General features: G+C 40.6%; 1 protein-coding gene across 2 annotated transcripts in view; it reads right to left on the reverse strand.

Moving 5' to 3' along the window:
- Positions 1-16,255, reverse strand: part of PCNX2 (pecanex 2) — a 309,611-nt gene that overhangs the window by 184,442 nt on the left and 108,914 nt on the right. For both annotated transcript variants that reach the window (XM_050769598.1, XM_050769591.1), the window contains exons 16-17: positions 6,112-6,221; positions 4,838-4,934 (exon numbers count right to left, since the gene is read on the reverse strand). In XM_050769598.1, coding sequence (XP_050625555.1) covers positions 4,838-4,934; positions 6,112-6,221 — 207 coding nt within the window. The remainder of the gene's footprint in view (positions 1-4,837; positions 4,935-6,111; positions 6,222-16,255) is intronic.

Here is a 16,255-nt window from a genome sequence, read left to right on the forward strand (position 1 = left end):
TACATGTAATGAGGGCCTCTGAGCTTTTATTTTTCTAAAATTTATTTTGCCTTTATCCTTAAAAAATATTTTCACTAGGAATAAAGTTCTAGCTTGGCAGTTACTTTCTTTACACATCATTAAGTATATCCAACAACTGTCTTCTGGCTTCCATGAGGGCTCTTGATAAAGCAGCTTGCAGCCTGTCATTCATTTGCATGTAATCTGTTCATTCTGTTTACCTGCTTTAAGTTGGTCTGTGTGTTTGGCATGCTGCATTTTCACTATGGCTTGTCTGGTGTGGATTCTTTCTTCTTTAATTTACCCTACTTGTGATTCACGGAAATTCCTGAATCTCATGATAAGTGTCTTTCATCAATTCTGGTAAACGTTCAGATATTATCTCATCAAATATTGATTATGCTTCAGTCTCTCTTCTAGGAATTCTGATTGGATATATTTTAGATTTTCTCACTCTATCCTTCAAATCATTTCTCTTTCATATTTCTTGATTTTTTTTCTTTTGTCAATTAGTGTTACGTTCTGGGTACTTTCTTTTCTCTTTATCTTTCAGTTCACTAATTCTCTCTTCAGAGGTATCTAATCTCCCATGTGGGAGGTCGGCTCATTGCAACCTCCACCTCTCAGGTTCAAGTGATTCTCCTGCCTCAGCCTCCCAAGTAGCTGAGACTATAGGCATGTGCCACCACAGCTGGCTAATTTTGTATTTTTAGTGGAGATGCAGTTTCACCATGTTAGCCAAGCTGGTTTCAAACTCCTGACCTCAGGTGATCCACCTGCCTGGGCCTCCAAAAGTGCTGGCATTACAGGCGTGAGCCACTGTGCCCAGCCCAGTCTTCACTCTTAAATCTAAACGTGCTAAGTTCCTTTTTCTTACACTTCTTTCTCAAGTTTTTAAAAACTATGAACTGCTATTTTTCTAAAGGAACTTTAGAATCATTTCTCAATGTTGAGAATATAATGTCTTTGGAACTGTTTTGAATTATATGAAACCTACAAATTCATTAGAAAGAACTGGCATTTTATAAATCTCAGCCTTCCTATCCAAAATCGGGTTATGTCTATCTCCACTTATTCAGAACATCATTTACACTTTAATGAACTGCTGTAGTTTACTTTATTTGTGACACTACTTGTTAAAATCATTTCCATTATCAATTCAGATATTTTGTTGGAACTGTGAGTTGGATCACATTTTCATAGCTTATTTCTGGTATGTTAGAAAGTTCTTGCTTTTCTAAATTTTGGTTGTATTTATGAATCCTCTTATTAATCATAGTTGATTATATAGTATGCACAGAAAAGTTTTATATACACATATAAATCAGCATTTTTTTCTCTTTCTCTTTGCTCTTTACTATTTTGCTTTTCATTTTATATATCTAAGATATAAATTAAATATATATTTATTTATAATTATATATTTTGTATCTTTATCTTAGATATAAATATCTTTATATTTATCTTATATAAAATATCTTTATAAAGATATAGATATAAATATATATTTATATTTAATTTATCTTATATATAAAATTATATATAAATATATATTTAATATATATTTTATATATTATAAATTATATATTATATGTAATATATAATTTATGTTTTATATATATAAAGTAGAGAGCAAACTATTAATATTATTGAATATTGTTTTAGAAGTTCTGGCTAGTGTAAGGCTGCAAAGAGAAAAAATGAAACATTTATATATAAATTTTTGGATTTATGGTAAATAAACTTATGGTAAATCCATGCAGGTTTAACTAAGAAATATATTAGCTCTTCATATACTGAACATTTTAAACTCACTGTGCCATTTTATATAGCACTTCACACTCCAACTCTCAAAGGAAGCTTAAGAACCCCTGGTCCAACATTCCACATCTAGCAGCATGGGACCAGAAAAATCTAGATATTATAACCAATGATTTGGGAAAAAACTGTTTGAATTTTACACATAAGAATTAAATAGGCTTTTTTTTTGCTTCTAGGAACTGAAGAAAATTGATACAGTGAAAGGGACAAATCTAAACATAGTAAAAAGGGTGTTGACAATGACGAAGATGTGAAAGTTAAAAGCTTAGAGTCTGTGCTAATAAGACATATAGAGAAAGACTAACCAGGCAAACCACTAGTAGAAAGTTATATCTTTATTAAGTAATGAATTTTGGTGATAAACTTTGTGTGCATAACTTATCTTGCTCATATGCAAATGTATAGGCCCATTGGTATATCTCTGTTTCTAGATCAATGTTTCTTGAAGTACAACCTGTGGATCGCCTAAACAGAATCACCTGGGTGAATATTCCTGTTAAAATGAAGATCCTCAGACCCTTTCACAGGCCAGATGAATCAGAATGTTGGGGGAGGGCTACAAAACTGAAATCTAATGAGGCTCCTTGAGGGGTTCTCATACAAACTAAAATTTAAGAAAAGAGAGCGAGACAGAGAAAATAAAAGGTGGAGAGAGATACAGAGAAAGAAAATCAGAGACAATGAGGAGGGGGATTTTACGCTTGTACGGTGTCACAGAAGGCATTATATATCAAACTCTAAAAGCTGAATGTGATATTCCCATTAAAATATTATAATTAGGCCAGAGACTTTTCAGAGAAATGAACACAAACATCTTATTAAATCACCTAACAAGTTATTGTTCTACACTGTACAAAGCATTTCAAAGGGGATGAAAACCAAGGTAGGCAACACCTAGCCCATCACATCTAATTATACCAATGAAATACTATCAACCTCTGCTGGGCAAATTTCTGGTCAAATTTCTTTGTAATTCCTACATTATTTTTAACTGCAATAAATCAGAAAGTAGAAATGCACCTTCATTAGTCATGAAATCAAGGAAGACTGAAGGGCATAGTTTTTCTCAGATATCCACGGGGAGAGTTTTGGGTAGACTCTGGACCACCCTATGGCTTTTACAGAAAATGCTGTAGGAATGTCAGCTTGACCTTCACCCTGTAAGTCCCCTGGTATAAATATTAGAGGTCAGGTTGTGGATGCTAGGATTATGTCAAACACTTCTCTTTTTTTTAAGCTGCTATCTCATCAGGCCCAGCTGCTTTGACTTTTAACCTGCTTTTAAATGTATCTCTGCTCCTAAAATTCATGAACTATGCCCTTACTCATATTAAGTGATTTGTCCTTTTATTCCCTTGTGGTGGAAAAAAAAAAAAAGCCTTAATACATTAGCTTGAATTGTGACCACACTCAAAGGCACAAAAGCTGAGTATGAATTTTTTTAAAGGCTATCCTGTTGGCTGTGAGTCCCATACATTGTCTTGAAATGGCAGGCTGCAATTAAATTCAACTAAATTCCATGAACTCTACTGAGCACCCACTGTAACAACAGGCACTGGCTCTGTGGATATCAAGACAAATGAGACACAGTCCTGGCTGGATCAACAGACTATTCCCTTTTCCTTTTATCTGTCATTCCTAAGAAAACCAGGAAAAGTGTGAGTCAAGGACATTAGATGGTTCCAAGCTCAATACTCAGATGTACGAGAGCTTACACAATTAATGAGCATTGCTTTTCAAAGTATGAATGTTTGTAAGTTGATACCAAAGAAACTATATCTGCTAAAAGAATTTTTGAAGCTGTCCAGAGCCCTTTTCCTGGTGAACAAGGAAATGGCATCATTATTTTATAGCTGTAGGATTCTCTTGTTCCTTCCTTCCTCTCCTTCTTCCTTTTCTTCTCCTGTGCTCAACCCAGTGTGGTTACCCCCTTCTCTGTGACCCAGCCATAAGTCTAAAGCTCAAGGGCCCCAAGCAATGGCTGTGCAGACATCAACTTTGAAAGAGTGCTTTGAACTAAGCATGGTGCTTAGGGGAGATGTGGACAACAGCTGTGTGTGGACCACATCAGGAGGGCAGGTTGGCTAAACGTTTATCGACAAGCTTTCATTTGTGCAGAGCCCACCTGCTATTTGGTGCTAGCAATACGCAAAACTGACTGAATGTGATTCATGTGACTATCCTGACAAACTGCAGCCACCTGAGGGCCACCTAAGCGCCCGCACCATGTGTGCACAACAGCTGCCATCAAGATGCTCTAAAGGGCTTGTAAAAAAAAAAAGGTTCCTCTTCAAAGACTTTCTTCCCCATTTAATTAGGAATAAATAGTAACTTCTCTTAGAAGCAAAATGTATTCAAAGACCTGTGCTAACATTCTTAAATATCTGCTAGCCGTGATAAAGAAATCAATGTACTTTATGTTCTTAGCTCCCACAGTTTAGCCTAAATATTTGCCCTGGAGGCTTATACTGGTCCAAGCAAGCATTACGTTATAGCCTGTTCCTCTTCCTTATTTGGAGGTGTTTTTACCTTTCTCAGCATTCCACAAGTTACTACCTCCTTCCTTTGTTCTCCTCTGCCTTTGCCTCTTTTAAAAAGTTCTAAGTTGCTAGCCAGTCGGGACAAATACAGAATATGCGGTCCCGTTCCAGCCAATGGAAACCGGACACAGCAGTAGGGTGGACACATCGGGTTATAAATGATCCTGTCTCCTTTGTTTGGTGTACTCTCGTGGCAAAACTGCTGGCGAGTGTACCCTTTCTGCAGAAACTATAAAAATGGCCTTGCTGAGTAGATTAAATTTATGTTCAAGTGTTATTTCTTTACGGCACTGGAGAACAAGCATTTCAAACTGGGCTGCACCTGGCAGGCAGCTCAACAGCCCAGTGTGCCAGTTACCAAGCGAGGTGTCTCTTTCTGTCCTAGTCCTTCTCCTGTCCACCTGCCTAGAGCTCCATTGATCTCTGCTGAAAGGTGAGGCCCTCCTATACTACATTACACAATGCAAATGTCTCACCACTGAATCTTTCATCTTCTTGGGGAGAGGGTCAGCAGCTGACTCTTCCAGATTTTGATGTAAAAATTTAGGCAACAGTCTGCATTGGATGAAGGACCTGAAAGTGGAAACACACATGGGTTTTACTTTATCAAAGATGTTCCTGGGACAGTGTTTTTGGTAAATAACTTCACCTTAGATCTCACACCCACACATGACAAAAACAAGTGCTCTCTTCATTTAAAAATTTATAATAAAAAGAGGGACATGTTCAAGTGATCATAAAGATAGTGTTTTGATTTGTAAATTTCATCCTAATGAGAGCAGTCAAGTATCTTAGCAGTATTATTGCCCTCTGCTGTCAGCAGTGGGACACGGGGAAGGTCCTCCATCTCTGCCAGCCCACTAGGCCTTCATCTTCACAATTAGCAGCAGAAAGTGAACATTGCACTAATACAATTGACACTAAAAATTGTGTGAACCATGTTTAACTTTTCTTTCCCCCATTTTTCATGCCTTTCATACTGTTGAACCTAATAGCCTAAAATTATGGTGTCTATTGTCCTCAAAGAGTTATGGTTATCTTCAGTTAAAATCTTTCATAAATTTAAACAAGTTACATAAGATGCTACTGTCAATATCTGAAACCCACTGTGGCATCACATGAAAGATGTCCAGTGCCAGAGTACACGTTACCAAAGACTTAAAGATAATGATTAAAGGGAAGATTGTAATGTACACTTTCACATTACTAAGGATTACATTAAATACATGTTAACACTTTGGTGCAAATCTCACTTTAAATCCCGAAGGCGTTAGCCAGATTGAGAACAACAACAACAACAACAACACAATAATATCAAACAAAATCTTTCCTTTCAGAGGTGCTGGTTTAGTCTCCCCAGGGTAACTGCCTAGACTAAAGGCAGGGATGCAGCTTCATGGATCTAGAGAGGGTATTGTTGAGGTGGTAGCTTCTCATCCAACTCACCCAAGGGAGTCACAACAGGGCTTGGGTGTTATCGGCCTTCTGTTCCTGCCACTGTGCATTTTACTCCAAAATCAAAAGAGCAAAGCTAAAATGTTTGCTAGATGTTCACTTTTAATTGTTATTAGTTTCTGGCTAGTCCTGTATTTCTCCTCCCCTCCTCTAGTGAGTGACCAGCTAGTTTAATAATGAGAATCAAATCACAATGGGTAGTGAATTGCTGTCTCCCCACCTCAGTCACAGCGCAAAGCTGCAAGAACCATGCCCCCAGCTCAGTGATGAGAGAGCGCAGGCATAGACCACTCACATGAGTACAGATGGGTCACTGCTCTGCCGGCTCAGATGGTAGGAAAGGGCGACCAAGAGGCCACAGAAGGCTGAAAACAGGGCCGGGATGTGCTGCGTGCTCCACGGTTCCTAAAGAAAATATGTCAGTTAGCCAAGTCCCTCCACGGCTGCATGGATAGCAGGATCTCTATCAAACATTTAGAAACATCCCCAAGTTCCAGCTGGATGGACGAGTTATTCCTGTGACCATTCCTGCCCGTGGGCATATAAGCATCTGGTGGGCACACAAAAAAACTCACCTATTGGTTTATAAACATTGAGTTTGATAAGGGACTTTTTGACTAATAGTACATACTTATATGAATAAAACTGAATCTTTCCTGAAATTAAGCTTATAATTTTTTATAGAATGTAATATTAAACATATGTCACTCCTCCGAATTCAATATAATTAATAACAATTATAATAATTGCATTTCTCAGTGTTTATGAATTGATGGTCTAAATGGCATAAGAAGTGTAAAAATGACATAAGAGATTAAATAGACTAACGAACTGAAAACTTGATAAAGATTGTAGAAAGTAGAAAAGTTCCTCTTCAAAGCTCATCTTGGTTTAAAAATAAAATAATACACACTAGGAATAATAGCTTCTTACTCTAAAGCCTCCTATCAACTATCAGTTTTTATACTTTAGCCCAGTTAGTTGCTTTGGCTTACTCAGGCATGTCTGGACAGGCCCAGGCAAGTCTTAGCTCATAGCTTATGCCGCTTCCCTGTTTGGAAATGTTATTGCTTCCTTAAACCTTTCGTGAGCAACTTCCTCTTCTTCTTTGTTCTCCCTTGCACTTACCTATTTAGGAAAGTGTTAAGCTATTAGCAAATAGGGTATCAGTTTAAGACTGTGAGGTTCAACTCCAGCCAATGGATGCTGGACACAGCAGTAAGGACGACCCAAATGCGTAAGGGATAAATATGTCTGCTTTTCCTTTGTTCAAGTGTGCTCTTGCCATTGTTCCATCTGTGTGGGGCACCCTTTCTGCAGAAAGCAAAAATGGCCTTGCTGAGATAATTAAATTTACGTTTGAGTGCTATTTCTTTGTGGCACCAGGGAACAAGCATTTCTAACAAAGATTAAAGATAGTCACCTGAGGAAAGAGCAAAGTTATTTGAAATGAAAAGAGACAGGCACTTCAGGTTTGATTTGATAGAAGCATAGATGTCAGTTATCAACACATTGTACTCAGCCTGGCAGAGCAGAACATGGGAAATACATGTTACCACCCCAAGCAGTGTGGTGGCCTGGGACTCCGGCTCTCCTTCCACACACACCTGCTGCTCCCACCAACACAAACATGTCTCTCACACACCAAGAAGAAAACATCTACATATTTAACCTTCTCAGTCACCATCAGTGGAATCACTGATGCCTTCCGAAAGCTGAATTTAGTCAAGAACTTAAATACTTTTCTCTCAAGATTTTTTTTAAGGATGGGTTAATTGTGCTTACAATGAAATCTACAAATGAATGAGTCAAGTGTGCTTAGCAGTTATCCTCTGTAACTGCTAAAATAGGCTGGAAAAGCAAATGATACAGTGGATAGAGCAAGTGATTTTATTTTTGCATGCTTCATTTTCCTAGAAATTAAAATGTATTTATTTTATCTTCCCCATTGTGGAAGTCTAAACACCCTAAAGCAGTACCTGGAAAGCAAATTGCAGGGAGCTGACTCTCGCTGAGGGTGCTGAGCTGCATGGCTACAAAGTCAGGAAGTAAGACTCACTGCCTCCAGATGCACTCCCCACACAGCTCCCCACACCGGGACGCCCTGCATGCCTTTCAGATCAGCTTCCCAGAGGGTCGGGTGCAGTGCCTTTTCCAGCGCCCTAAGGTACCATGTCTGCATTCATTATTTCCCACCAATGTTGCTGAAAAGCTCAAACCCAGTGATGAGGCATTCTGCATGGACCTCTTCTTTCTTTGGAGTTTCATCAGCAACGCCTTCCCTTCCAGTGTCCAAGGGAGAGGTGTACTTCCTCCTTCCTGAGCCCAACCCTCCTCTCACACTAGGATGTCCTACTCTCTTTTCATTGGTCCCCTCTGCCCTACCTATAAAAATGCTTAAGTTGTTGACATCTTTTTTTTTTTTTTTTTTTGAGACGAGGTCACTCTCTATCACCCAGGCTAGAGTGCAGTCATGCAATCTCGGCTGACTGCAACCTCTACCTGCCGGGTTCAAGCACCTCAGCTTCCCTAGTAGCTGGGATTACAGGCGCACACCACCACACCCAGCTAATTTTTTATTATAGTAAAGACGGGGTTTCACCATGTTGGTCGGGCTGGTCTCGAACTCCTGACCTCAGGTGTTCTGCCTGCCTCTGCCTCGCAAAGTGTTGGGATTACAGGTGTGAGCCACCACACCCAGCCAGTTGCTGACATCTTTAACAAATAAAAAAAGTCCTTCTTCCCCTTGATCCAGTTGGCCTTGAAAGCTACTGTACTCTCTTAGTCTGATTGGGCTGATATAACAAAATATCATAGACTAGGTGGCTTATAAACCACAGAAATGTACTTCTCACAGTTCTGGGGGCTGAAAGCCCAAGGTGCAGGAAGGAGGTTTGCTGTCTAAGGAGGCCCTGCTTCCTGATTCCTAAATGATGCCTTTTTGTTGTATTCTCACATGGTACAAGATACAAGAGAGCACTCTAGGGCCTCTTTTACAAGGACACTAATCTGATTCATGAAGAATCAGATCAATATTCTTCTGATTCTGAAGAATCATGATTTGATTGATTCATGATTCAGAATCATGAATCATCAATCAGATCATGAAGAATCCCTCAATACCTGTAATTACCTCACAAAGCCCTCACCTCCAATACCATTACATTGGGGATTAAGTTTCAACACGAATTTTGAGGGACACATTCAGTCTATGGCATACACTATCCCTCATTTTTCTTTCAGTGCCATCCCAGCTTTTTGAAGGTCTGAGCTCCACATTTCACTCCTGGTCATCAGTGAATGACTCAGTAGTCTCTGTCAAGCTGGGTACCTCCCATGAGTGGAGGTCCTACCATGAGCTGTGTGACCTTGGCTAAATTACTAGACATCTCTGACCACTGAGTTCCTCTTCTTTAACAAGAAAAACAATACCTACTCAATGGTTGTTGTGAGGGTGCGTTTCTGTAACGCAGGTGATTTGTTTTAAGTTTTTGACATGGGAGGGGTCAAGGCACCCCCACTTGATGAAGGACACCTGAGAGCTGTTTCATTCCCACCGTCTTCACAGTCTCCTGATCCTTGTGTGCCATCAATATACCTTTTCAATGCCACTCTAATCTGCCTCTTCTTTCCATTGCATCCTGTCTGGTTAAGGCCTCCACTGTCTTGTTCCAGGACTACCGTTAATGCTTCCTAATGGGGACTCACCCTTCAGTGTCCACACTCAACCCCACCCCACAAATCCCACGCTGTCCTTTGTATAGTGACAGAGTGGTTCTCCTCCCCAAAACCCTAATCGGATCATGTCTGTGCCCTTTACTCAGTACCTTTCAATGATTCCTCATTACCTACCAAATGAAATCTACTCCACAGGCAGCTGCATAAGCCCACCTTTCAGCATCCTTCCTCACATTTAGGATATACACAGCAGCAAACCTGAGAGATAAATTGTTCCCTGCCCTCCTGCCTTTGCCCACACGGTTCCATCTGCACAGAGGGCTCTTCTGCCCTGACTCCGTTCCGTTCTGTTCCATTCCATTCCATTCCATTCCATCCATTCCATTCCCCTCTACCTGGTGAACTCCTACCCATGCTTCAGTGCCCAGCATAAGAAGTTCCACCTGCTCAGTGCTGCCTCCTCTGACTTCCCAGGCAGAACGGAATCCTCCTCCTCTGTGCATCAAAATCATCTTTAAGCATCCCTAGGGTAGCATTTAAGATATCTCCTTTGTTTTTCAGGGGCATAGCTGGACTCTGCCCCTCATCAGAGAGCACCTGCCCACAGGAGTTGTGCATACACATCTGCTAAGTCACAAGGACAGAGTAGATCTTCAGCATGTTTCACTGAACTAATAGTGCAAACACTTTTACTATGTTCTTTTATTATGTTTGGTATGAAGACGACCTGCAATAAGACTTGTTAGCTCAAACTCAAAGGCAGCTGGCAACTTTATCCATGTTAGAAAAGACATTCTGGTGCAACCTGATGGCACAATCCCCTTCAAGATGCTACTGGCATCACCATCCCTGAAGCAGCATCTCATATGTGGGCCTGTCCCCCCGACACCTTAGGCACCTCTCACTCAGTCCCACTGTTTACGTGTCTGCCTTCCCATTAGACACTGGACCCCCCAACAAAGGGCAGCCTTGCATGTTTCTTTCCCCGGTACCTGGCACAAACGTTAGCACACTGACATATCCTTGTGAGGATGACTACAAGGTTTAGGCTTTCATAATGACTCACGTGGACAAGAATTTTCAGCAGAAAAGAAGATGAAGGAATTGAGTAGCTTATATCAAATGTCGATCAGGCAGTGAAATGCTGTGGAAGTGATGTGATTATCAGAGAAAAGGCAATCTCTTGACAATGTGCTTCTCATTATTCCTTCAAACAGTACCCCCAGCAACAGGAAAGTTACTCTGAAACTTGAGTTTTATGCTTTCAAAAGAGTCCACGCATCAAACATTCATTCATTCCTACCATGTGCCGAGTACCCAGAAGCATAACTGTGAACAGGACAGAGAGAGTCTTGGAAAGAAAAGACACGTGGGTAACTGCAGTCAAGTATGACAGATGAGGGGACAATGAGCTGCTCACAGAGCACACGAGGGGCTGCAGAGCAGGAAGCAGAGGCTCACATGAGTCAAGGGAATGGCATTTAAGTGGATCCCTGCACACAAGAAATGCAGAACATGGTCCTTCCACTGCAGGGGCTTCTGGAAGGGCCAAGCAGGGCGGATAGGGCTGGCTCTTCCATCCTCACATCGACTCCACCCTGCTCTGTCCATCCACCTAGGGCTTCTCTTATTTCATTTCATACTTGACCATTACACAATAAACACAAAACGTGTTCCAAAGGAGAAGAACCTGCTAACTTCTGTTTCTTGTCATTGATTCATCTGCACTAACCAGCGCTGTGTATTTAATTCATGATTTTGTGAAGGTGCAACCTTTTCTCTCACATGTAGCCCATACGTATGCATACCCTGGAAGAAATTCCTATGAGGAATGAGTAACTAAGACCCTATAAATAATTCTCATGACACGGATCAGAGAAAAGGTCAAGGGAACAAGTGCTGGCAGAAGTTGGTTCCAGGCTCACTCATCGTTGAAATGAATTGTTCTGTGGAAGGCACTTAACTTCTGGGTGGTTTAGCTTCCTATTCTGTAAAAAGGGGATGACAACACTTTCTTAATGAGATTTAAAACAGTCTTAACCCCAGAAAAGTTGAATGTCAGTGTTAGGTTTCTATTAATTGGAAAAGAAAGGGTACCCATGATGGATGTTCTTTGCTGACAATAAATTAAGTCCAGGTTCTAAATATATTTTGATAATTGAGTTTGCCTACTTTTATTCCCTCAATACTCCTTGCCTAAATCTCCTCTCATTTTCTCTCTACTTCAATATTTAATCAAACATTTCCAACAAAAACACCAAGGACAGCTGTTACACTCTTTCTGGTTTCTGTCCTGTATTAGTAGGAGTCTGTATTCATTCTTCCATTACATATAATTTCTTTTAAGGATAACCAATAGCTTCGGGGTAAATTGATGAACAGGAGTAAATGGCAATGTGGCCACAGTGGCAGGAAGAAAGATGTGTATGTCCTTCAACAATAAAAAGCAAAGTGATGCCAGCGGGGCACACTTATTCTTCCAAGAAAAGGGTAAGATAAAAGGTGTTAAGGAGTCCATATTCCAGGTGCCAATTTTCATGTGTTCTTGCCCAACCTCAAACTTCCACACAACTTTTTCTCAGAAAAAAACCTGACCTTCCCTGAGTTTTGACACATGGTAACAAAGCAAACCACCTGGATCTTCTGAGGGTCTCTCCTGGAAACACTCTCATTCTCCAAGTTAACTGTTCACTTTTTCAACTGATGCAGATGTATACATACATAAATACACACACACACACACACACACACACACACACACACACACACACCCCTCAGATTGGAGGTTGATTTCTCAAGGAAACAAGGACAAGAGAGATTACTTGATTATCAACATCACGGGTTATCCCTTCATGTGCAGAGTGCCATTTTTCGAAACCCACCATCTTCAAGAAAGATTACTTTAGAGTTGGAAGGAACCTCATAACTGAGATGGTCTCACTTCAAGTTATTGATCAAGCAAGGAGACAGGAAGAAAGAGACTTGCCCAAGGTGGTAAGACCAGTACCAGCCTCCACAGCTCTGAATTCAGTGCTCCATGTACCCTACCACCTTAAATGTGTATATAGCTAACTGTAAAAAATATGTAGACATCCCACCACTTTTCATTAAAAAAAAAAGGTTAGGATGTTTTAATAATCACTGTAACTTACAAGTTCCCAGCATTATAGGCTGTTTGATCCATTTATGCATCCATCCACACAACAGTGTTTGGAAATCTATTGAGCTACCTGCCTATTTCAGTGCTTGTTGAAACACACGTAGAGCAATGGCTCAGAGGAAGAAGGGATCAATTGTATAAAGATTGAAAATTTACAAATGTATATCTAAAGATATAAAGATTTTGGAAAGAGATAAAGTTTTAAATGGTCTATTGCCTACAGATAATGAAGCATTTATCATGTGACAGTTTGCTTCAAAATTAACATCTCTAATTGCTCTGAGACGCATCTCATGGGTCTCACAATTGGGAATGATAAGGACTGATGAGTGCTGGTTTCGTAAAACTCCCACAGGGTTTGAAATATTTTTATGAGGTAGTAATAAAACTGTCTAATAGTCCTACAATTCTGTGGCAGATGTCACATGCATTTGGGAATTATCTGATGAGAATGCATAGGGCAGTTCAGCTTTGTACAAAAGCACACTGTGAACACAGTCTGAATTCCAGCATTTTTTTCCTTAGAAATTTTAGACACCTCTTATGTTGGAATTTATGGGACAGACTAACTGAGGGTTTGGTTATAAAGTGAATATCAACAGGCCAAATTCTCACTTTGCTATGCCTTTCATATCAGGCTTAAATACTTTCTTTTTAAAGAAACTGATTTTTTTATCGCATTAAACATAAGGGCATTTTTGAGATTGAGGATTTTATACATCCTAAAATAAGAACGAGATTGTACCATTTTGACTCTGTATAAGTCCTATTTCTAGGTCTATTTTTGACATGAATCCCATCTTTAAGTAAAAGGAGCGCTGGGCCCATAAAGTTCCCAAAATTTAGTAGTGAAAGATGTGTCACCCAGTCCTTGAACTGTGCTCTCTCTTCTTACTTCACACATGGCCTGCGGAGTGTCATGTGGCCAGCACGTGTGAGTGTGCAATGGACACCTTCTAGGCTCTGGCATCCCCCAACCCCTAGAGTGTCCCTCTGTAGCAGCTCTTCTCCATATTCCTCGTGGACCTTGAGCACCCCGGGAGGGGCTCCCCGCTGCCTCGCACTGACCCTAAATTATAGGTCAATATGTGTCCCATAAATAAATGAACAATTATGTGAACACATATGGCAAGTCAGACTTCACTATCTGCTACGAGTAGATTCTTCTTATTTCATCCTGTTTTTTCACTTTGGTGAAAAACATGGTATGTTTATGAATCAAGACAGTATTTCACTTTTAGAGATAGGTACTGAAGAAAAATGAGACTGTCACCCGGCAAGACAGAATAACGGGTCCCATGTATCCAAGTCCATCTATATCTACATGGATAAATATATAGAGATGCACACACACACACATACACACACACACAGAAATATGTGTACTTCAGGGAAAACATTAACATTTACTTTCCTTCTCATTGCCCTTTTGCAAGGTATCTGTAATTATTCAATCCAAGATTTTTTATAGCATACCTTTTATGTGACACACTAATAGGACATAAAAAGAAGCACATATAAACCACAGTCTGGGACTTCAAGGAGCAATGAAAAGTGTGCACAAGCAAGAAGAACCACCGCAACAGCCCCCATGCATTCGGCAGTGAAAACCTGACTTGCTGCTTAACGTTCACGACCACACGTAGTTTTTAAAACACCCTGAAGGTAAAAGTATTGCCCATTTTACACATGAGGAAACAGAGGCTTTTACTTTACTAGTTATTGTGGTACGTATCTGTATTTTTCACATAGAATTGATTACATACAGTAAAAAACAAGGATTGGATGAACATCAATAGGACAATGTTGTCCTCTGGATTCTGGAAGACAGAAGATAAACTTTGGCTGGTGTCACTGAAACAAGTTTTGTCTTCCATCACTACTAGGGTCACGACAGCTCAAACTCTGGGCCTAGAATGCTGTTTTCCACCTACCCTCTCCTCTCTGTATCCCTCACTCACCAACAGGCACTACATTTCCTGGATTTGACCCTGGCATGCTCTCAGGGATTACTACCAAAACCCCCAAGTCCAAATTTTACTTCACTCAACAATTGCAATTCTATTCTGAGCCATCAATATTCTTCCTAATTTTTCCCCAAATCAGTGTCAGCTGACACCGTCAAGTTTGAGGGTCATAATAATCCAGCAGTAACTGGGTTTGAGGGTCAATTCTACTTTTTCGCTGACCAGGAGGAACGGAAGCATGGCAGAAAGCACGAGCTGGCTGGCTGAGATCGGTCTCCCCTTCATCCTCAGCGGTAGATACTTCCTCGCAATTTGTTCAGACGGCCAAAAGACTTATTACTCCCGGTCTCTTGCAGCTAGAAATGATACAATTCTAGCCATAAAATAAAATGCGAAGTCTGATATAAGTAAAAGTGAGTTAAAACTTAGGTTTTACTTTCAAATTTACTACTATTAGCATTATTAGCACTGTGGTTACAGTCATCATAACCACCAACTATTTATGCTAATAATAGTTATCGTTGGTATTAGCTTTCTATTGCCATGTAACAAATTACCACAAACTTAGCAGTTTAAAATAACACAAATGTATGATACAGTTTCCTAGGTCGGGTGCTTGAGCAGAGTGTGGCTGTGTCCTCTGCCCAGGGTCTCCTAGACTGAAATGTCAGTGATGGCTGGACCTCTGATCTTATCTCACACTCAGGGTCCTCTTCCACACTCATTGGTGGTGGGCAGAGCTCAGTTCCCTCTGGCTGTCGCATTGCAGTCCCCGTTTCCTGGATGGTTGTCTACTGGGACGTGTTCTAGCTCCTAGAGGCTGCCCCCAGATCTTTGCCATGTTGCTACTTCCATGAGCAGTTAATAACCTGGCTGTTTACTTCTTCCAGGCCAGTAAGGGAGGGTCTCTACTGCTTTTTCTGTCCCTGCCCTCTGGAGTCCCTTTTAAAGGCTCTTCCGATTAGGTCAGACCCATTTTTTTGAGACAGAGTTTTGCTCTGTCGCCCAGGCTGGAGTGTAGTGGTGCGATCTTGGCTCACTGCAACCTCTCTGCCTCCCGGGTTCAAGTGATTCTCCTGCCTCAGCCTCCCAAGTAGCTGGGATTACAGGTGCATGACACCACGCCCAGCTAATTTTTGTATTTTTAGTAGAAACGGGGTTTCACCACGTTGGTCAGGCTGGTCTTGAACTCCTGACCTCATGATCCACCCGCCTCAGCCTCCCAAAGTACTGGGATTACAGGCGTGAGCAACTGTGCCTGGCAATCACCCTTTTAAGTTAAATTTTAATTTAAGTTAAAGTTACATGATTAGGGACCATAACTACATCTGCAAAATCTCAAGTTTGCCAGATAATGTAACCTAATCACAGGACTGACATCCCATCCCCTTCACAGGTCCTGCCCACACTCAAGGGGAGGAAATTGTACAAGGCATGTATGCCAGGGGATAGGAGTCTTGGGGCCATCTTAGAATTCAGCCTCCCACACCACTTAACTGGAACCTTTAGCCAGGCACTTTATAGACATTATTGATTTGATTTGCTTTGCTTGTTACAACATCCACAGGCAGTAGGTACTACTAATCCATTTTACAATGGAAAAAACAATGTGAATTAGTCATGTACCCTTAGGC

This window comes from Macaca thibetana, chromosome 1, assembly GCF_024542745.1.
Source record: "Macaca thibetana thibetana isolate TM-01 chromosome 1, ASM2454274v1, whole genome shotgun sequence".
Classification (NCBI taxonomy): Eukaryota; Metazoa; Chordata; class Mammalia; order Primates; family Cercopithecidae; genus Macaca; species Macaca thibetana.